General features: G+C 38.1%; 1 protein-coding gene across 2 annotated transcripts in view; it reads right to left on the reverse strand.

Moving 5' to 3' along the window:
* The window catches only part of GOLPH3 (golgi phosphoprotein 3), a 53,099-nt gene that overhangs the window by 8,425 nt on the left and 22,787 nt on the right, over positions 1-21,887 (reverse strand). Inside the window, exons 2-3 of one of the 2 annotated variants that reach the window (XM_067730463.1) lie at positions 9,256-9,387; positions 3,727-3,841 (exon numbers count right to left, since the gene is read on the reverse strand). In XM_067730463.1, coding sequence (XP_067586564.1) covers positions 3,727-3,841; positions 9,256-9,387 — 247 coding nt within the window. The remainder of the gene's footprint in view (positions 1-3,726; positions 3,842-9,255; positions 9,388-21,887) is intronic. The other variant, XM_067730464.1, reaches the window with a different exon arrangement.

Genomic DNA, 21,887 nt, shown 5'->3' on the forward strand with positions numbered 1-21,887 from the left:
CAGCTTTGTTCATAAATTTGGCAGTCTAGCGACACCTTGTGACCAAACTGATCAATTACATGTCTTACGACTTCAGAAAGCAAAAAATACTATTCTTGAAAACAGAAAAGTAGTCTTTAAACTTTTTACTCTGTCTCAAATACACATATTTATTAATTTTTTTAAATTAACGAGATATATAAATAATATTTAAATATCAGTAATTTTAACATGTATATATGCACACTGTAAATAACGGTAAGATGAACCCCTGGGTATCCATCCTCCCACCCCAGGTAAAGAAGAAAGCTTCATCAAGACCTTAGATGCTTCCCTTGTGTCTTCTCTGCCTCAGAGGTAACCACCAAACAAACTTAGGTTAATCATTCTTTTTTCTTTACATATAGTCTCACCACCTATGCACGTATCCCTCAACAATACAGTACAATACATAGTTCTGAAAACCTAGTAACAAGTACAGACTTAACTGTGTAAGGATAGGTCCACCAATTTTACCACCCCCTCTAATCCCTCTGAACAGGAACACTTCCTTCTTTCTGTCTCATTTTTACCTTTCAAAGGCCCAATCCAAGTTCCACTTCCTCCAACTACTAAAGCTCCCAAGGATTTCTTTTCTCTGGGCTACTGCACTTTCAGAGAACCATACTGTTAAACTCTAATCTGTCATTAATCTGTTATTAGAAATACACAACTGGGGACTTCCCTAGTGGTCCAGTGGGTAAGACTCCGCACTCCCAATTGCAGGGGGCCCCGGTTTGATCCCTAGTCGGGGAACTAGATCCTGCATGCATGCTGCAACTAAAGATCCTGCATGCCTCAACGAAGACCCAGCGCAGCCTAAATAAATAAATAGATAGATAGAAATATACAACTGTTCTGCAAATGAATTTTAAGATTCTTTTAGTATGGAAGCACTTCTTTTTAAGTTTCATAGTACCTACATCAGCATTGCTGCAATAACTGGTATTTGATACCACTCATTATTTTGAAGCAACTAAAAAATTTTAAATTAACAAACTGACCCACAGAACTGAACACTTAAAAATGGTTAAAATGGTGTTAGGTTGGATACAATTTTTTATTAAAAATCAGCAAGCACTAGTACTACTTTAACTAGGTGGGAAGTAGATATTTTCTTAATTTAAAAGAAATGTGCTTTTTTCTCCTTCTCCCACTCCAGATTCCTTTCTTTTACGCTGAAATTACAGGTCATTCCTATTATACATCAGGAACATGCAACCAAAGTGCTATAGGTGATATTTTGGCATTTACAGCCATCCTAAACTTCACAGGATGTTGTTTAAAAAAATTTAAAAACCACTTTCTTAGTATTAGCTTCTTGGTTTACACAAATTCCTAACTCAAATGGACACTCTGTTTCACAAAATCTTAATTATATTTAATACTTTTGAGAAAAGCTTATAGACTTCTGCCCTCCTTTCACTCAACCAAGTGAGAACAGCGCACACAGCTCAAGTTGAAAACCACTTTCATTTATCATACACATTGAGTACTGGATAAGCTACATGCATAAAATGTTACATAACCGGTAAAGTTTAAGACGTATACAGCCACCTTAAACGGTGAGATTCAACTCTTTACAAGCCATACTCCCTGTGTGCCATGCGTACATAACAAAGGAAATCCAGTGGTCTAAGATATATTATTAACCCAAATCCCAATGTGCCATTAACATGTATGATGTAAGATAAAGAGACTGTTGATGGATGAAGCAGCTGAAAACGCCTCCACGTGCTAAGTGGCACCAAAGCGGATATCAAAAACATTGACGTTAAGGCAAGACAAACTATATTCCATAAAAAGAACTTTAGCACTCTGACTTACCTGACTTACCTCCCAAAAAAGTAAATACAACTTGAGAAACCCTCCTTTTGGTCAGCTGAGAACCTAATTACAAATTCTAATTTGCACCACCGGAAGTGGTAATGGCCAACAACAGCAGCACAACGTGAGCACAACACAAAGACTGCTTAGGCCAGTGAACTCCAGAGAGTGCAGAAATGATCCATCAGTTAGAAGGTACTAGCACTCCTATTTTTATCTCAAAAAAATCATATTTGCTAATATTTAACATATGGAGTTAACATCATACCCTCATTGAGTCTTTGTCAGCTGGCCACAGTTTGCTGAATAGGTGGAAGGCTCACCCAAAGAGGGCTGACAATGTTCTGAGCACTGTGACATACAGTCTTGGTATGTGCCAAGTACCTAGCTTTAACCAAACAAACTTTCATCAAATGGGTAAAGTAATTTTAAAAGATTTCCTACAAAAAAATTGTAATTGAAGATGACATCAATATCACAACCACAAAGAAGGAAAAAGGGTCACATTAAAGTTTCTCTTACTCAATGAGGTAAAAGAAAGTTATCAGCAGATCTACAAAAGGGTGGTCAAAAAAAAAAAAAACCCTCAAAATTATCAAGACAGGGCTTCCCTGGCGGTGCAGTGGTTGAGAGTCCACCTGCCGATGCAGGGGACACGGGTTCGTGCCCCGGTCCGGGAAGATCCCACATGCCGCGGAGCGGCTGGGCCCGTGAGCCATGGCCGCTGAGCCTGCGCGTCCGGAGCCTGTGCTCCACAATGGGAGAGGCCACAGCAGTGAGAGGCCCGCATACCGCCAAAAAAAAAAAAAAAAAAAATCATCAAGACAAACTTGTGAATAAGCTTATGTTCTCTACCAATAAGAAGGAAGAATGAACCCTGCCATAGTATAAAGTGCCCATTTATTGTCCTACTACCTAAGTTTGGAATATGTGTATTCACGTTATAAATAAACAAACATGCAAAACTCAATCTTTTACTGATATAAGAATATCTTCATAATACAACTATTACTTTAGAAACTCTATTTATAAGTGAGAAAAATGACATGTTAATTACCAATCTCTGACAACCTCCAAACGTTTTTAAAACAGTCTAAAAAGCAATATATTTGAACATGAAATGAAATGAGCATAGATGTATGCAGAAGCTATGTTTTATATAACAGTACAGAGGAACAGCAAGCTAACTCAGGTCCTATACTCCAGGAGTTTACTATCTAGAAGATTAGACAAATACACAAGTAACTTTAAAATAAATGTAGTCATTAGTGCTATCAACCAAGTAAGTGTTCCTTCCTACAGCTGCACTTCCTATCTCCCTAAAGTTAGGGGAGGCCATGTGACTTGCTCTGACCAATGAAACCTGCACCACACGTCATTTCTGAGCAGAAATTTAAGAGCCTGGGTGATCTGTTATTCTCTTCTTTCCTTTACACTAGTGACTGACAGTGCTCCAGATGGTGGCAGCTCCATCTGCCCAGCTGCCAAGATGAGAATGAAGTGGCCTGTGACTGACTTACAGTATGAGTGAGAAGTAAACTGTTGTTTTAAGCCACTGAGGTTTTAGGGTTGTTTGTTACCACAGCTTAACCTAGCCTATCCAGAATAAGGTAGCATGAAGTAATTTTGACAAAGAATGACAGGAGCTAAGGAAGCTAAGGAAGTATACTATATCTGATTCACATCTGCTCAGTTTTGTTAAAGGGGATGAAATTTTAAAAACCACTATTTTCCCTATTTAGTGACTGATTAACTTTCAAGATTGCCTAACTAACTAAACAAGCTTTTGGCTATTTTGTCTAAGTTCCTTTCAAAAGGATTTTAAACTTTTACAAAAATCTCTCAGAGAATTCAGTTTTTAGTTTATACGCAGAAGCTTACCACTAAGTAATTCAATCCAGTTCTGGACCGTTTCTGGAGGCTGAGTCTCCTTAACGTGCTTTAGAGCTTCATCAAGAAGAACATCCCCTGTTGGAGCATCTGATTTACAAATCACCTAAAATGTAATCAACAAGAATCACATGATCTACTTGATCTTTCTAAACAAAAAACTTAATTATGCAAACACTTCATTATGCTTAAAGCCCCAAGTGTTCATACAGTATCAAAGTTCAGATTTTAAACTAATTCCATACTAAGGAAATCCAATATTTAACCTAACCAGATTAGCCACAATCATGAACGAAAATTTAGCTACTGTGCAATAATTAGGAAAGCAAAATGGTAGAACAGCTTATACTCATCGGAATTCCATTTACTGCTAAACCTTGGGCTATTTGATCCAGAAATTCATTTTTTAAACATTTATTAGTTATAGAAACAGACTCAATTATACATAAGAATTGAATATAGAATAAAGGTGGCATTTCACATCAGTAGAGAAATTAATTTTTCAATAGATATAATAAAACAACTGGCTCCTCAGAGCTTATACCACAATAAAAGATGAAGATTTAAATATGAAATATAATTGAGGGGATGAGAAAGTTTTCTCAAAATTGTGACAGCAAGCAGAATCCTTGAAAATACCAATAGGTCTGATTACATAAAAGTTTTAAATACTACAAAACTTTAAGTTAAGCACTTTAAGAGTAGAAAAACCAGAGGTAGGGTATAAGAGAAGAAAACGCTACACTGCTTTAACCAAGTACTAGATCTTTATAGCCTTCAATAACATTCTTGGCTAAACAACAAATTTCTAGTTGAAATTCTATAATATCAAAGTTGAATTTGTTACACTACTTTACATTACCTGTTAAAATGTTATGAAATTTAACAGTATTATTTTAAAAATGGGAGTCTTCCCTCAAACTTGTCCTTGACAATACGTCCTTTCCTTTTTGCTCAATCTTATGAAAGATTAAAAAAAATACAGTATCTGAGACAACATGACCCAATGGAAATATAATTAGAACCAGAAATACAAGGCACAAATCTATTTTAAAAAATTTTAGTAGTTATATTTTAAAAAATGAAAACAGGTAAAATTAATTTTAATATATCTGATTTAACCCACCATAGCCAAAATACTGACATGTAATAAATATTTTTAAATTGAGACTGGTTTACATTCTTATTTTTCCATAGTAAGCCTTCAAACATCCAGTGTGTTTTTATTTACAGAATGTCTCAATTTGCACTAACCACATTTCAAGTGTCTGGCTCATAGCCACATATGGCTAGTGGCTACCATCCTGGACAGTGCAGCTATAGAACATCTTCATCATCACAGAGTTTGATTGGAAAGTACTATTCTAGACCATACTTTTAGTAGGGGGTCAGAGAGAATAAGAAAAAAGAAAGGAGAACTTTGGGAGAAAAAGTTGTATGTCTATATGCTATGGTCATGCCACCGCTTCTTACTTCTCACTTACTCCCTAAATCTACTTCCATCTGGCCTGAACACCCAGTGCATGCCCACCCCTTTGAGAATGGTCTCACGGTGACAATAAGCTGGGTATAGTTGGATCTCTTTTCTTATGAAATTCTGCCCCCCAAATCTCTCTCAGATGGACTATTTTTCTCCATCACCTCTGCAATCATTCTAATCTACCTATCTGATTAACTTTCCTTGGATTAAGTTTCCTAACTAGCTTCCCTGAACTAGTTTTAGCCTTTTTCAATCCATACTCCTCACTGATCTTTCTAAAGGTAAATCTTAGCATGACATTCCAGCTTCTGCTTAAAATTCTTCAATAACTCACAGCAAGTTCCAACTCCTTAACAAAATCCAGCAATGTGTGGCCCACTAGTAAATATTCCTGCCCACACATATAATTTATATTTAGGGTTTTTCTTCTTGGAGGACAAGCCTCATTCTTAAATATAAACAAATAACCAAGGATGACAAGACACTTGAAAGTCTTCAGCAAGGAAGAGACCAAAAGAGAAAATAAGAACTGAAGAAACAGGTAACACAGATAAAGAAAATTCTCAAAAGAGCAGTAATATCCTCAGGGATTTAAAAGAAAATCTTACATCCATAAAACAAGAAGAATAAGAAGGCACGATACAGAAAACGCTTCCTGGAAATCAAAAACATGAAAGCCACAATAAAAAACTCAACAGAGGATTAAAAGGTAAGAGAGACCAAGAGAATGTCAATTATATCCCAAAAAAGCTAGGAAACAAACCAGAAAGAAAAATAACATAAAAATCAGAAAGAAAATAAAGAACAGCCAAGAGGTCCACTCCACCTTATACAGTTCTAGAAACAGAGTGAAGATACAAGAAATAAAACTTTCCAAAATCAAAAGACACACATTTCTGGATTGAAGAAGCCCAAGCATAGTGAATTTTAAAAGACCCACATCAAGGCATATCATACAATTTCAGAACACTAGAGATAAACAGAAGATCTTAAATGCTTCCAGAGAAGAAAAACCAGGTATCATACAGAGATTGACAATCAGAAGGGCATCAGACTCTAACCGCAACTCTGTATACTAGAGGACAATGGGGAAATGCCTTAAAAATTCTGTGGGAAAAATCTAACATTCTATTCCCAGCCAATCTGTCAAACAGAAATATGGTACAATAAAGGAATTTTCAGGCATGCAAAGTCTCAAAACATTTTCCTCCCACGAGGGTGGAAGAAAACATTAGATCCAGAAAACAGGGGGCTGAAAGCAGTAAAAAAAAAAGTGACAGGAAGTCCCAGTAGAACCAAAGCATAACCAATCCAGACTGAAACACAGGCAAATTTTAATGGAGTTATCTGATGTATATGAACATTTTAAAATTAATAATCTAACTTTTCTCTGATGGAGCATGTAAGAAAAAAGGAGAGCTACATAGAAAACTTTAAAATAAGGGATTAACTCTAGAAAAAAACAAAACTATCTAAGAAAGGAAATCACAGGATATAACTTAACTCTACAGAAAACAGTATTAATATAGTTGTAACAATATAAAACAATCATTACTGTTTTGCCAAAAATTATGATATAACTCTATTGGGAAGATTGAAAGGTAGGGGTAAAAAGTGGTATGTAAGAGAGCCAAATATTCATCTATTTTTTTTTTTTTTGGCTGCACTGGGTCTTCACTGCTGTGCACGGGCTTTCTCTAGTTGTGGCGAGCGGGGGCTGCTCTTCATTGTGGTGCGCAGGCTTCTCATTGCGGTGGCTTCTCTTGTTGCGGAGCATGGGCTCTAGGCGCGTGGGCTCAATAGTTGTGGCTCGCAGGCTCTAGAGCGCAGGCTCAGTAGTTGTGGCGCACGGGCTTAGTTGCTCTGCGGCATGTGGGATCTTCCCGGACCAGGGCTCGAACCCGTGTTCCCTGCCTTGGCAGGCGGATTCTTAACCACTGCGGCACCACGGAAGGCCCGCAAATATCCATCTATTTTAAGTAATAGATGTAAGTAAGTAAAGAGCATCTCCAACTGATTTATCAAGAAATGGCAGTATAAGCTTATTTAGAAATATGGAGGTAAATGCCCAAGTAAGTGAAAACTGTAGCAAGCTGAATGGTGACCCCCAAAAGGTGTTCATGTCCTAACCCCCAGAATCTAATCCCCAATAAATCTCTGTAGATAAAATTAAGTGAAATCAGATCTGGAGATGAGATTGTCCTGGATTACCCAGATGAGCCCCGACATGCAATGAAAGTGTCCTTATGAGTGACATACAAAGGAGAGGGTGATGTAAAAACAGAGGACAGAGAGAGATGCAGCCAGAAGCCAAGGAAAGCCTCAAAGCCATCAGAGGCTAGAAGAGGCAAGGAACAGCACATTGTGGCCTCCAGAACTGTAAAGAGAATTAATGTCTGTTGTTTCAAGCAACCAAGTCTGTGGTAATTTGCTAAGGCAGCCTTACAAAACTAATACAAGGACTGAGAATGGCTGCCGCCCAGATACAAGACTAAGGAGTAGGGAAGGGCAGGTAGAAGATTGCTATTTTTTTTGCTGTAAGTCTTTAAGTACAATTTGATTTTATAACTATCATATATGTATTATCTTAATATAATCAATCATTATTTTTAAATGAATAGATTAAATCATATTGCAGTATTTTCCCAAAAGACTATCAACTGCCTAGTTAAGATCATACAAACAGGTGGATTGAAGTAAAAAGCCCATGCAGGCAGGGAACATGTGTCTCTTGGTCTCCAATGTATCCCCAGAGTCAAGCACAATGGATGGAAGACTTAAGCACTAAATAAATAAATGATGAATGAATAAATGAACGAAAGAGCAAATAATTTGTTGATAATCAACACAAAACTGGTTTCTGTTCCCAAAAACCCCAAATAAACAGTATCAAAATCTTTTCACTTTAGGTCAGGGCTCCATAACATTAATGTAAAATTACCTGTAATTTCTACTATTAGTAGTAACCAATGTGTATATTTCATTGATAATTATAATGACAAATTCTTAAGGTTTCTGTCCTCCATAAATCTATGGTTGCACAGTAAAACAAATAAAAATTTTATTCTGCTTTATGACATAGATATCTAAAACAGTAACTTCAAAACTAATCTCATGCCAGCTCATTTGACTCTAAATGACTAGATTTAATTTTAATATTCCACGAGGAATATTTTCTGCCATACCGTGTTTACTTTGCATACAATCTTCAAGAATACATTTCTTTCTTTCCTATAGGATTATTACTCTCTCTGGCATTTCAATCAAAAAATGTTCAGTTTTCACCTAAAACTTTTTGGATTTCATTATAAGACAGTGTATTTAGGAAAAAATAGCTTTGAAACACCCCACGTCCCCCAAGAAACAATGACAGACTAGAAGAGAAAGAGTCTTGAATATTTTAGATTGAGGTTAAAGTTAGAAATTCTAAAAACTAGTCAATAATACCTCTATTAACACAGACCTTCACGGTGGAGAGGCAGAGATGTGAAACCTATTTGTATTCTGGCAAAAAGATCAACAGCCTATGGACAGTTAATTTGCACAATACCACTTTTGAGTAGTTACGTCAAGTTTTCCAAATCATGGCTTTCAGAAGCAGCAAATAAAGTTTGGAATCTTTCTGAATATGTAGGATGCAATGGCCAGTGATCCTAACAATGAATTACATTACTCATTATGCGCAAAGAACCAAAAACCCAAGGATGCAAGAAAAGATATGGAAACATGATTCAATAAAGACTTAACTTTAAAATCAACTTCTCTTCTTTAATTTTTGAAAGCTATTAGTAAACAACAAGGTTCTACTGTATAGCACAGGGAATTATCTTCAATATACTGTGATAAGCCATAATGGAAAAGAATATTTTTAAAAATGCATGTATATGTGTAACTGAATCACTTTGCTGTAAGCAGAAATTAACACAACATAATAAATCAACTATACTTCAATAAAAAAGAAAACTATTAGTAGAAACAGTCTTCATTTTTAGGCAGCACAAACTCTTTAAAAAGGAGATGTTATATAGGCCCCCTCTTACCTTTCTTGTTAACAGACTTTTACGTCTCATTCCACAAGCCTCTAGCTGTAACCTTCCTCTCAATGCTAATTCAATTAACATACAGCCACGTAATCCAGATGATATACAGTCATTCCAAAATGATGTGTAACCCTATTTAAAAAAGAAAACAAAAGAGCTAATTTACTTTGAACTCAGAGTCAAGAACAGAATCACTTTTTAGCCAAAGTTATTTCTTGTGCCTTTTACCTTGCATGTCTTTCCATAATTAAAATACTGAAAAAATACAGTTACTATACATTATTAAACTAGGATTTTCAGGGATTTACTGTCTTTTCACCACTTTCCTTACATGTAGATAAACAACAAATAACTTTGGAACTCACTAAGTTATGTGCTAATTAGGCTCTTTCAGATTGCAGGCAACAGGGCTCACCCACTCAGTTAACCTTAGATTATAGTCGTTTATTACTAGTATACGTGGGCAAATTAAGAAGCTCAGGAAAAATAATCTAGCCCAATGTAGCCTCATGGAGAATTAGAACATCGTTCAATGCTGTTTGCAATAAAAATACAAGGTTAAACTTGGAAGAATGTATCAGAAAATTTACATACGGGGCCATGCCTACAGTTCTGAATAACAAACTGTAAAGCGATAGGATTCCCCCACCCCACCAAGAGAAATTTAAGGGCAACGTCCAAGGTGGAAAAACAGCCAGACAGAATGAGACTGATAGACAGCCAGGGATCTGGGAATTCTCAAGTGAAACAGGCATCACCAGATAAAGTCAGGGCACTCTTTGGGAGCTAATAACTGGGACTGTCCAAATTATGAAGCCATGAACTGTGCCAGCAGAGTTGCCAGCTATTAAAGTGCCCAACTCTGAAGAGAAAACAGAAGCGATAACTGGTTCTGGTTAAGGCTCAGAACAAGGTAACATATAATTTTGATGGGAGGGAGAACAGGTCAATGGATTCTTTGAAGAATGGAGGACCAGGAATAGGGAGGCCTAGACCCTTGGTTTCGGTACTTTCTTGAGGTCAGTCTTGGTACATTGCCAGGTCATGGTGGTCAGCTTGTATTTAAGAAGATGACTGACCATCAGGGTCCATGGGACTTCACCACTGACACAAGGACTTAAATGACAAAGCTACCACTTCTGAGAATGAAGGCTTTGGGAAAATAAAAATCTGGATGAAGGGAGACACGAGATAAAAATATCAATTCAAAGAGGGAGATTTAAATGTGAGGCAGGGAAAGCAAACACTGACTAGATTTGAGGGAATCCTTTTAAACTTAAGTGTTAGAGATCTGATTAAATTAAGACTGCCAGATATTGGCTAAGTGGTTAATAAGACCAATAACTTACAGACATCAGGTACAATCGATGGCTTCTGTATCCATCCAAAACAATTAAAGCCCTAGGAAGCCTAGGAATGGATTCACATAAAATCAAAGTTACAGCTATCGGGCTTCAATTGGCCTGGACATACAGACGGAGTTCCTAGGTGAGCCTCTAAAAACTATAAACAATAGAGTACACCTCATAAAACAGTGATGGATGTAGACAGGACCATGCCCTGTCTCTGCAGCCTGGAAATTTCAGATGAACAGTACTCATTGGAAGCTTACATTTGCTAGCAGAGAACGAAATACACCTCAGCCTCAATTGCTCTCAGAGTAATGGCAACCCAGAGATGTTAGCAAAATGGAGTCTTTAATAACAGACTTCAAAGATTTACATTTAATGAACGGCTTTTGGGCATTAACATAAAAAGACAGATGCTTAAACAGAATTGATTTCATGTGGGAAAATAGACAAATGGGCACGGACAGTTCTGTAGCAAAGTTTCTGGGACACATGAGCAATATTCCAAAAATAAATGGCCATCAAAGCCACACCAAGGGGCTTCCCTGGTGGCGCAGTGGTTAAGAATCCACCTGCCAATGCAGGGGACACGGGTTCGAGCCCTGGTCCAGGAAGATCCCACACGCAGCGGAGCAACGAAGCCTGTGCGCCACAACTACTGAGCCTGCGCTCTAGAGCTCACGAGCTACAACTACTGAAGCCTGCGCTCCTAGAGCCCGCGCTCTGCAACAAGAGAAGGCATCACAACGAGAAGCCCGCGCACCACAAGGAAGAGTAGCCCCCGCTCGTCGCAACTAGAGAAAGCCCGAGTGCAGCAACAAAGACCCAACACAGCCAAAAACAAATAAATTAATTAAAAACAACACAAAAAAGCCATACCAAGCAACAGAACAGTCCAGCATGTTGATGACACCTGCTAAAATCTGCATCATAAAAGTAGGATCAGGAATTAAGCAAGTTGCAGGAGGTAGGAGGCGGGGGAGAAAGGGTACTAAAAAGGGCAGTGTTAAATTAAAAGATTTTATGGTATTACTGGATAAAATGACAACGCCATCCTTAAGAATTATGTCTATTAGAGGGAAAGCAGTATGTTGGAAAAGCATCAAGTGAATCTGGTCATGACCTAGGCCAGCAAGATTCTGCAGTGAATCCATGTCACAACACATGTGAGCAGAACTACTAAGAAGCCAGAGCACCAGCTTAGGCCTTGTCAAGTGCTAAAGAGCCCTTACATCTTTTAATCTCTAGTGTTAACCTTAAAACTAGATCTCATCGATCCCCAAACATATATTTTAGAAGTTTAGTATCTCCATGAGATAACGGATGCTAAACCTACTGTGGTAATCATTTCATGATACAGGCATGCCTCGGAGATAACATGGGTTTGGTTCCAGACTACCACGAGAAAGCCAATATCACAATAAAGCAAGTAACACAAATGTTTTGGTTTCCTAGTGTATATAAAAGTTATATTCAAACTATACTGTAGTCTATTAAGTGTGCAATAGCATGTCTTAAAAAAAAGTGTATACCTTTATTTAAAAATACCTTATTGCTAAAAAATGCTAACCATCATCTGCCTACGCAGCATTGCCACAAACCTTCAATTTGTAAAACACACAATATCTGTGAAGCACGATAAAGTATGCCTGCATATGTAAACCAAACCATCATGCTGTACACTTTAAATTTATATAGTGATGTATGTCAATTACCTCTCAATAAAACTGAGGGAAAAAGTTTTATCTCTGATATTGGGATGCATTTTAAAATAGATGGTACCTTAGATTAAAGGAAATATGGTATTGTAACTACTGAGCTAACCTTAACCCATGGAAGAGGGAAGAGACAGGTGGCATAGGCCTCACAGGTGCCCAGCTGTGTAATGATGAACTAGAGCCTAGCATGTCAGTTACTGGGCATCTTGAAACCTGGTACAAGATTGGGTGACTGAACATCCAGACCCAGGCATGCCATCAATCCACCTGACTTCTCAGTGGAAAAGATTTTATAAGAGCAGGTCAGTAACAACCACACTGCCCAGAGGATTTTGTCCTCAGATAAACCACTACTCCCTGAAACAATTTCAAGAAGCTGCAGTCTAAACAGGATGGTTATATATTCAGGGCATGAATGTGTTTATGCCCCAGTAAAAATCTTATACCCTATCTGTGAAAAAGGCAAGCCAGCCACATTTAAAAAGATGGTTAAAATAGGTGAGGAAGACCTGACAGTATCAAGCAGTTTACGATTTGGTTCAAAAGCACAACTAGCTACGTGTGCAACCATACTGTGAGAGAGTAAAGAAATAGCACTGATGGGGAATTCCCTGGCAGTCCAATGGTTAAGACTCGGTGCCTTCACTGCCGTGGGCCTGGGTTCAAGCCCTGGTCTGGGAACTAGGATCCCACAAGCTGCACAGCAAGGCCGAAAAAAGAAAGAAAGAAATAGCAATGATGATCATTATAACAAATTATGACTATGTATTCAGTGACACTGCACAGCTCTTGTGCTTGGAAGCCAATAATCATTTCAGATCCCCCAATGGGTATGAGATTCTACCACCAGTGATGGAGGAAATAGCTTCATATCCCAGGTTAGTCCAAGGACAGGGTACTAGTGCTCAAAGTTCAGGGTCACACCAAGGGAGAACCACTGGCCAGGCAATCAACTTACTGATGAAGAAGCAGCACTGTGCTGGGAATACCAGTAGCCACAGGATCTTGAGGATGTCCCCCACTCACTGTAGAAGACTCAGCTGGGTCCTGATGGAGGCTGGACAACCACCAAAAAAAAAACTGTTTTGGGGCCCTACAAGTTCAAGATTATGATCAGAACCAGCTCCTATTCCTAAAACAGAATGGGAGAGGCAGAGATATGCCAAATAGAGGTGGATCATACACTGCCCTCACAGAATCCAGAGAAACATGATTTCATTAGGTTCATGGGTCCAAAACAAGGGGAAACATGCAAGAATAAACGGGTGCATTAAGACCCTAATACGGTTTTCCTGGTGAGTTGCGCTGCTAGAAAATCAAAACAGGAACATTCAAAAGTCATACCATGTGCAGCTCACAAGCCTCCAACAAAACCAAGAACAGAACACAAGAGACAGGGACTCAGAAGGCCCTGGAAACCAATGCAAAGCACCTCTACTTACCTTTCACCAACAATCTACTTTAATAATAACAACTAATAATAACCAGGTAGGTGGAGACTTTCCCAATGGAGAGCCAACTAAACTGACTACAGAATGCTCCAATCAATCTTACGTTGTTGGTAATACTCAGCATCAGACACTCAGACAAATGGCCAACCTTTAGGCAGACCTCAAGAGAAGCTTGTAACTTAAACTGGGATAAATGACCTTTATCATATAGTATGCCACTCCGAAGCAAGGAGCTAAGTAGAAGGAATGAATGGTACAGTAACGAATGAGGCAACGATACGAGGGACAAGCTCTGCAGACACAATCCTTCCCTCAGTGGGCAGTTCCAAGATCTAAACTTAGGGGACAGAGACTACATACATGAAATCTGATGTTGCTGCAGATCTAAGCAACAACCTCCAACACAACTTTTTCTCAGTGATAAGATAACATTTATTTGGATCTCTATTTGCCTGATTCCCTTTTCTTCTCAAGTGGCTCAACCTGAATAGGGGAAAAGGGAAATGCTCACTGGGCCCCTAAATATGCAAACACTGAGTTCTCATCATTCAGGTTACGAGCTCCAGAATATTTAACCAGAGGACGTTTGTTGTTTAAGACTGAACTCGAAAGCCTGGCCACCTGCAATAAAATATTTAAAACATAGTGTACAAGTATCATAAGAGGTATACAACCAAAAGTATTATGTAATTTTCCTTCCTAGAACATAAACACACACACTCATATAAAAAATAAAATGTAAGCACAGAATAAAAAATACAGAACATGATATATATATAAATAAAACATGAAAAACAGGTACAAAATAGTATATATAAGGTATGACCCTAATTTGAAATTATATAAACATATATGCATAGAGAATGTTTATATGTATTAATACATAAAACCCTTCTGTATTAACATATAAAACCCACACCTACTGAAGACTGTGCACTCTAGGGTCCACATGCTGCAACTACTGAGCCCGTGTGCTGCAACTACTGAAGCCCGCAGGCCTAGAGGCCATGCTCCGCAACAAGATAAGCCACCGCAATGAGAAGCCCACGCACTGCAACGAAGAGTAGCCCCTGCTTGCCACAACTAGAGAAAGCCCGCACACAGCAACGAAGACCCAACACAGCCAAAAATAAAATCTAAAAAAAAGGTGCTTTACTTATTAAAAAAAAAAGACAGCCTACTTATATGGGATATATTTGCAAATGATATATCTGATAAGAAGTTAATATCCAAAATATACAAAGAATTTATACAAGTCAACATCAAAACAACGAGAAACAACCCAATTAAAAAGTGGGCAGGGGGCTTCCCTGGTGGCGCAGTGGTTGAGAGTCCGCCTGCCGATGCAGGGGACATGGCTCCGTGCCCCGGTCCGGGAAGATCCCACATGCCACGGAGCAGCTGGGCCCGTGAGCCATGGCCGCTGAGCCTGCGCGTCCGGAGCCTGTGCTCCGCAACGGGAGAGGCCACAACAGTGAGAGGCCCTCGTACTGGAAAAAAGAAAAAAAAAAAAGTGGGCAGAAGACCTGTGTAAACATTTTTTCCAAGGAAAACATACAGAGGGCCAACAGACTCATGAAGACATAATCGACATCACTAATCAACAGGGAAATGCAAATCAAAACCACAATGAGATATACCATCTCACACCTGCCAGAATGGCTATCATCAAGAAGACGAGAAATAATAAGTGTTGGCAAGGAAGTGGAGAAAAGGGAACCCTTGTGCACTGTTAATTGTAGGAGTCACTAAGGAAAACAGTACGGAGGTTCCTCAAAAAAGTAAAAATGGAACTGCCGTATGATCAGGCAATTTCACTTCCGTATATTTACTTGCAGAAAAAAGAAACACTAATTCAAAAAGATATATATGCACACCAATGTTCACAGAACCACTACTTACAATTGCTAAGATATGGAAGCAACCTAAGTGTCTACCAACAGATGAATGGATGAAGAAAATGTGATATATATATCACTGAAAGTTTCTACTACTTCTAGTATTTTGTCTTTCTTTATTATATTACTGCATATATATATATATATATATAAAGTGGAATACTACGCAGCCATAAAAAAGAATGAAATTTTGCCATCTGCAGCAACATGGATGGTCTTGGAGGGTATTACACTAAGTGAAACAGGTCAAACAGAGAAACACAAAAACCACATAATCTCAGTTATATGTGGAATCTAAAGATAAGACAAACAAAATAAAATGAAAACAGACTCACACAGAAAACAAACACGTGGTTGCTGGAGGGGAAGGGGATGGGAACAAAATAGGTGAAGGGCATAAGAGATACAAACCTAAATTTATTAAATAAAGAATATACAGCATAAGAAATATGGTCAGTAATATTGTAATAATTTTGTATGGGGACAGATGGTTACTAGACTCAGGTGGTGATCATTTCATAATATATGAAAATGTCAAATCACTACGTAGTACACTTAAAACTAACATAATATTGTGCATCAACCATATTTCCAAAAAAAGTAAATAAATATATACCCAAAGAAAGAAAGAAAAAAAGGAAGGAAGGGAGGGAAGGAGGGGAAAAGGAAAAAAGAAAAGGAAAAGGAAAGGAAAGAACTACAAAGTAAACCAGAATTGGGAGGTCATACAGAACAGGCCTAAAGAGTCCAGACTTTGAAACTACAAACACCTAACAATTCAAAATAATTACTAGGTGTCAATATATGTACAAGGTACACAGAGGAGTTTTCATATTTTACCAGCTACGTTTCTGTTTTTATGCACAAAATATTTCAAAATGAAATCACTAAAAACAACCTATAATGTTGAATTCTGTTGTGACCAATGTTTCAGAAATGGCTTTCTACATAGACTTTCCTCAGCAAAAGAAAATACCAGTTTTCCAAAAACATTTGGGATTTACTACCAAACTCAATCCAAAATTTGTACTAACTGAGGCCACTCTTGGCTCACATCCCCCTTTTAGAAAACTTGTCCTCAACTACAGATTTTACAGAAAGAGATGACTGTACTCTGTCACATCTAACTGGACCAGGATGTGCACATTAAAGTTTTCCTCCTGGGAATCTGAACTTGGCCCACAGAGGCTGGATCAGTTACATGCGCATGGGCACTGGAGATGTAATTGGTTATGTAGATTCAGAAGCCACTGGCTATTTTGCACAAATGCAACCAGAGAACAATGATAAACAGAAAGATATACAAGAGATATGGAGAGCAGAAATGAGAGAACACACAATGTGAGACAGACCAAGACATACAAACAGGGAACACACAGACACACACAGAGAATGGCATCCTAACAACAGAAGCATTCCTGTAGCTTTGGGCTGTACTCCTAAACCTTATTTCCATGAGATTCACCTATGTCTCCTTTTCTTAGGCTACTTGGAGGAGATTTCTGTTCTTGCAAGCAACTGACTTTTAGTAATGCCAGAAGGACTTTAATGAAATAATAAATCAGTGGTATCTGGCAAAGGTTTTTGTAATTCAAGTATAGAATCTATAACTAAAATATTCATCACAGGCTAAAAAATATTATGTGTGGCCAAGAAATTCAAATTTGCATAAATGTAACCTTTAGTTGCTGTTAGAAAACCAGTAAGTGTGATTATGACAATAAGGGCAGCTGCTTAAGAGAAAACAAACAGCAGTCCCATCAACCCAACTAACCAATTTGTCAAAGAACAAATTAGGATTTGCAATTATCAAATACCACTTATACTTTAAGTGCCACATTCCAATTAATCTCATCCAAATGAAACCCTGACAGCCCCAACCTTAAAAGACAGAAAACACACATGCATTAAGACCACATTAATAATCATTTATATATCAAACAAATTCAAACTGAGGGACATTCTATCAAATAACGGGTAAAGAACTAAAGGAAACTATATTTAAAGACTTAAAGGAAAGAATGACAATGACTCATTAAGAAAAATAATGATTCATCAAATACAGAATCTCAGTAAAGAGATGGAAATTCTTTAGTTAAAAAGTATGACTGGGCTTCCCTGGTGGCGCAGTGGTTGAGAGTCCACCTGCCGATGCAGGGGACACGGGTTCGTGTCCCGGTCCGGGAAGATCCCACATGCTGCGGAGCGGCTGGACCCGTGAGCCATGGCCGCTGAGCCTGAGCGTCCGGAGCCTGTGCTCCGCAACGGGAGAGGACACAACAGTGAGAGGCCTGCGTACCAACAACAACAACAACAAAAAAGTATGACTGAGGGACTTCCCTGGTGATCAAGTGGGTGGGAACCCACCTTCCAAGGCAGGGGACGTGGGTTCCATCCCTGGTCAGGGAGCTAAGATTCCACATGCCTCAGGGCAACTAAGCCCATGCCACAACTACTGAGCCCGCGCACACCACAACTAGAGAGAAGCCCATGTGCCACAACAAAAGATCCCATGTGCTGCAACTAAGACCTGACGCAGTCAAAAATAAATAAATAAACTTTTTTTTTTTTTTTTAAGTACAACTGAAATGAAAAGTTTACTAGAGGAGCTCAACAGTAGATCTGAGATGAGAGAGAAAGAATCAATGAACTTGAATTTGAATTTAAAGAACAAAAGGAAAAAAGAATGAAGAAAATAAGGAAAGCCTCAGAGACTAAAATTTTCAAGCAAGCCTCCCAGCAGTTACAGGAGTCTCAAAAAGAGAAGGCAGAAAAAATAACAACTGAAAACAAATCTGGTGAAAAATATTCATCTAAGATCCAGATGTTCAATAAACTCCAAGCTGGATAAACACAGAGAGATCACCATACCTAGATGCATCACAGTCAAACTGTTACATAAACAAAGAGAATATATATTGAAAGCAGCAAGAGAAAACAACTTACCACATATAAAGGAACAATACAATTACCAGATAACCTCTCACTAGAAATACTGGAGACCAGGAAGCATTAGGATAACATACTCAAAGTGCTGAAAGAAGCAAACTATCAAACAAGAATCTATACCCAGCAGTATTACCCTTCAGAAGTGAAGGTGAAGCAAAGACATTCACAGATAAACAAAGGCTGAATTTGTTGCTAGCAGGTCTGCCTTACAAGTCCTGCTAATTGAAAGTAAGTAACATCAGACAGTATTTCAAATCCATATGAAGTAAAGATAGATACAAAGGTAAATAAACAGGGAAGACTATGTATTTTCTCTTTTTGCTTTTAAAAACTCATTTAAAAGCAAAAGATTGCATAAAACAGTAAGTATAAAACAGTATTGTCTGGGTTATAACACATAAACATATTTCTGACAATAATGCACAAGGGGGGGTAGTAAATGAAGATATATTGGAACAAAGTTTCTGTATTTTGCTGTAATTGAGTATTACTTTAAAGAAGAGTAAGATAAAGATGCACACTGTAATCCACAGAGCAACTACTAAGGAAAAAACTCAAATGGATATAGGTATGTAGGGAGGGAGGGAAGGAAGGAGGGAAAAAGGGAGGAGGAAGGAAATTTAAATAGTATAACTTTAATTTTCTATTTAACACAAAAGAAGGTAGTAAGAGCAGAACAGAGAGACAAAAAGGACATTTGACATAGAAAGCAAAGGGCACAGTGGCTGGTTTAAATCCAACTCTATCAATAATCACATTAAATGTGACTAGATCAAATACTCCAAAGGTAAAGTTTCCAAGACTGGATAAAAGATCTAACCATGCCTATGCTGTCTATAAGAGACAGTTTAGATTCAAAGATACAAACAGGTTTAAAAAAATGAATTTTTAAAAAAATCATGGAAACACTAATCAAAAGAAACTGGAATAGATATCTTAACATGAGACAAAGCAGACTTCGGAGTAAGGAAAATTAAGAGCGACAAAGGGGAATATTTCATAATGATAATGAAGTTAACCATCAGGAAGATTTAACCCCTATACATATACACACCTAACAAGAGAATCCCAAAATACGTGAAGCAAAAACTGACAACGAAAAGGAGAACTAGACAATACAGTAATAGTAATTGAAGACTACACTGATAACTGATACAACTAGAGAGAAAACACCAAAGATACAGAACTGAACAGTATCAACCAATTTGACTTAAGTGACATTTATAGAATGCTCCAACCAAGAACATCAAAATACACATTCTTTTCAAGCACACTTGAATTATTTTCTAAGATACCCCATATGACTGCCCATAAAACAGTGAATTTAAAAGGAGTGAAATCATAGAAAATGTTTTACTCCAAGAGAATTAAATTAGAAATCAACAGAATAAAATACGGGAAATCTCCATGTGAGAATCAATCTGTCACTTCTACATAATCCATGGGTCAAAGAAATCACAAAAGAAGTTAGGAAGCAGTATTTTGAACTGAATGAGAATAAAAACACAAAATATAAAAACCTATGGGATGCAGCTAAAGCAGTGTTTAGAAATTTCTAAAGCAGTGTTTAGAAATTTAGCTTTATTAAATATCTACATCGGGCTTCCCTGGTGGCGCAGTGGTTGAGAGTCCACTTGCCAATGCAGGGGACACGAGTTCGTGCCCCGGTCTGGGAAGATCCTACATGCCGCGGAGCGGCTGGGCCCGTGAGCCATGGCCGCTGAGCCTGCGCGTCCGGAGCCTGTGCTCCTCAACGGGGGAGGCCACAGCAGTGAGAGGCCCGCGTACCACAAAAAAAAATCTATATTACAGAAGAAGAAAGATCTCAAGTCAACAAACTTATCTTCCACCTTAAGAAACTAGAAAAAGGGGACTTCCTTGGTGGCGCAGTGGTTAAGAATCCGCCTGCCGATGCAGGGGACACGGGTTCGAGCCCTGGTCCGGGAAGATCCCATGTGCCGCAGAGCCACTAAGCCCGCGCACCACAACTACTGAGCCTGTGCTCTAGAGCCCGTGAGCCACAACTACTGAGCCCTCATGCCACAACTACTTAAGCCCGCGTGCCTAGAGCCCGTGCTCTGCAACAAAGAGAAGCCACAACAATGAGAAGCCCGTGCACTGCAACGAAGAGTAGCCCCTGCTCACTGTTACTAGAGAAAGCCCCCGCACAGCAACGAAGACCCAACACTGCCATAAATAAATTAATTTATTAAAAAAAAAAGAAACTAGAAAAAGAGCAAACTAAATCCAAAGCAATCAAAGGGAAGGTAATAATAAAGATCAGCATGGAAACCAATGAAATGCAAAACAGAAAAATAGAAGAAGGAAAAAGTCAATGAAGCCAGGTTGCTTCTTTAAAAAGATCAAGGTTAAAACAGGAGTAGAGGGGAGGAAGAAAGGAGAGGGAAGAGAGATACACAAAGGTACCAAAATGAAAATACAGTAGGGACATCACTTCCAATCCTACAGAAATTTAAAGGACTATAAGGCAATACTATAAACTTTATGCCAATAAATTAGACAATTTAGACAAAATGTTCAAATTGCTGGAAAAACACCAATTACCAAAACCACCTCAAGAAGAAATATAAAATGGGAATAAACCTAAAACAAGAAATTGAATTAGGTAATAAAAATCTTCACACACACAGTGTCACTGAGATGTAAGAAGAACGAATATGGACCACATGTTGAGAAACCTGAATACTGGCCACAGCCACAAGGAAGACTTGTTAGGGGATTTTAAGCAGGTCATTTAATATCCTCTCTGAGTCTCCATTTTCTCCTCTACACAATGAGACAGACAGACTTCAAGCATTCTACAAGTATGATTCTAATCAGTTAAGAATTCCCTAAGGGGGTAAGTATGTGGCTTTGGGAAAAACAGGATATATGATCTATTTTAATTTCCGAAAAAGCATCTGCAAGTCAATCATCAAGGGTATTTTTAAAACTGCTTAATAGCAATATAAAGAAGTGTCTGAAGAATAAAGTTAACATATCTCAGGATAAACAAACATTTATAATGGGGTTCCTGAAAACTGATGTTTGGCACTATTATACATAATGTAGAAGAGAACAAGAAAATTTTCCAGTTTTCATGTTACACCGAGATCTTCTTAAATATTAAACTGATCAAAGAAACAAAATGAGAAAAAATTTCCTGAGACAAACAAACATGGAAATACAACATATCAGAATTTATGGGATTTACCAAGAGCCTCTAGATAAATGTTGTGATACTGGCACATGAACAAACAGACCAAG

The sequence above is a fragment of the Pseudorca crassidens genome, chromosome 3 (genome assembly GCF_039906515.1).
Source record: "Pseudorca crassidens isolate mPseCra1 chromosome 3, mPseCra1.hap1, whole genome shotgun sequence".
Classification (NCBI taxonomy): Eukaryota; Metazoa; Chordata; class Mammalia; order Artiodactyla; family Delphinidae; genus Pseudorca; species Pseudorca crassidens.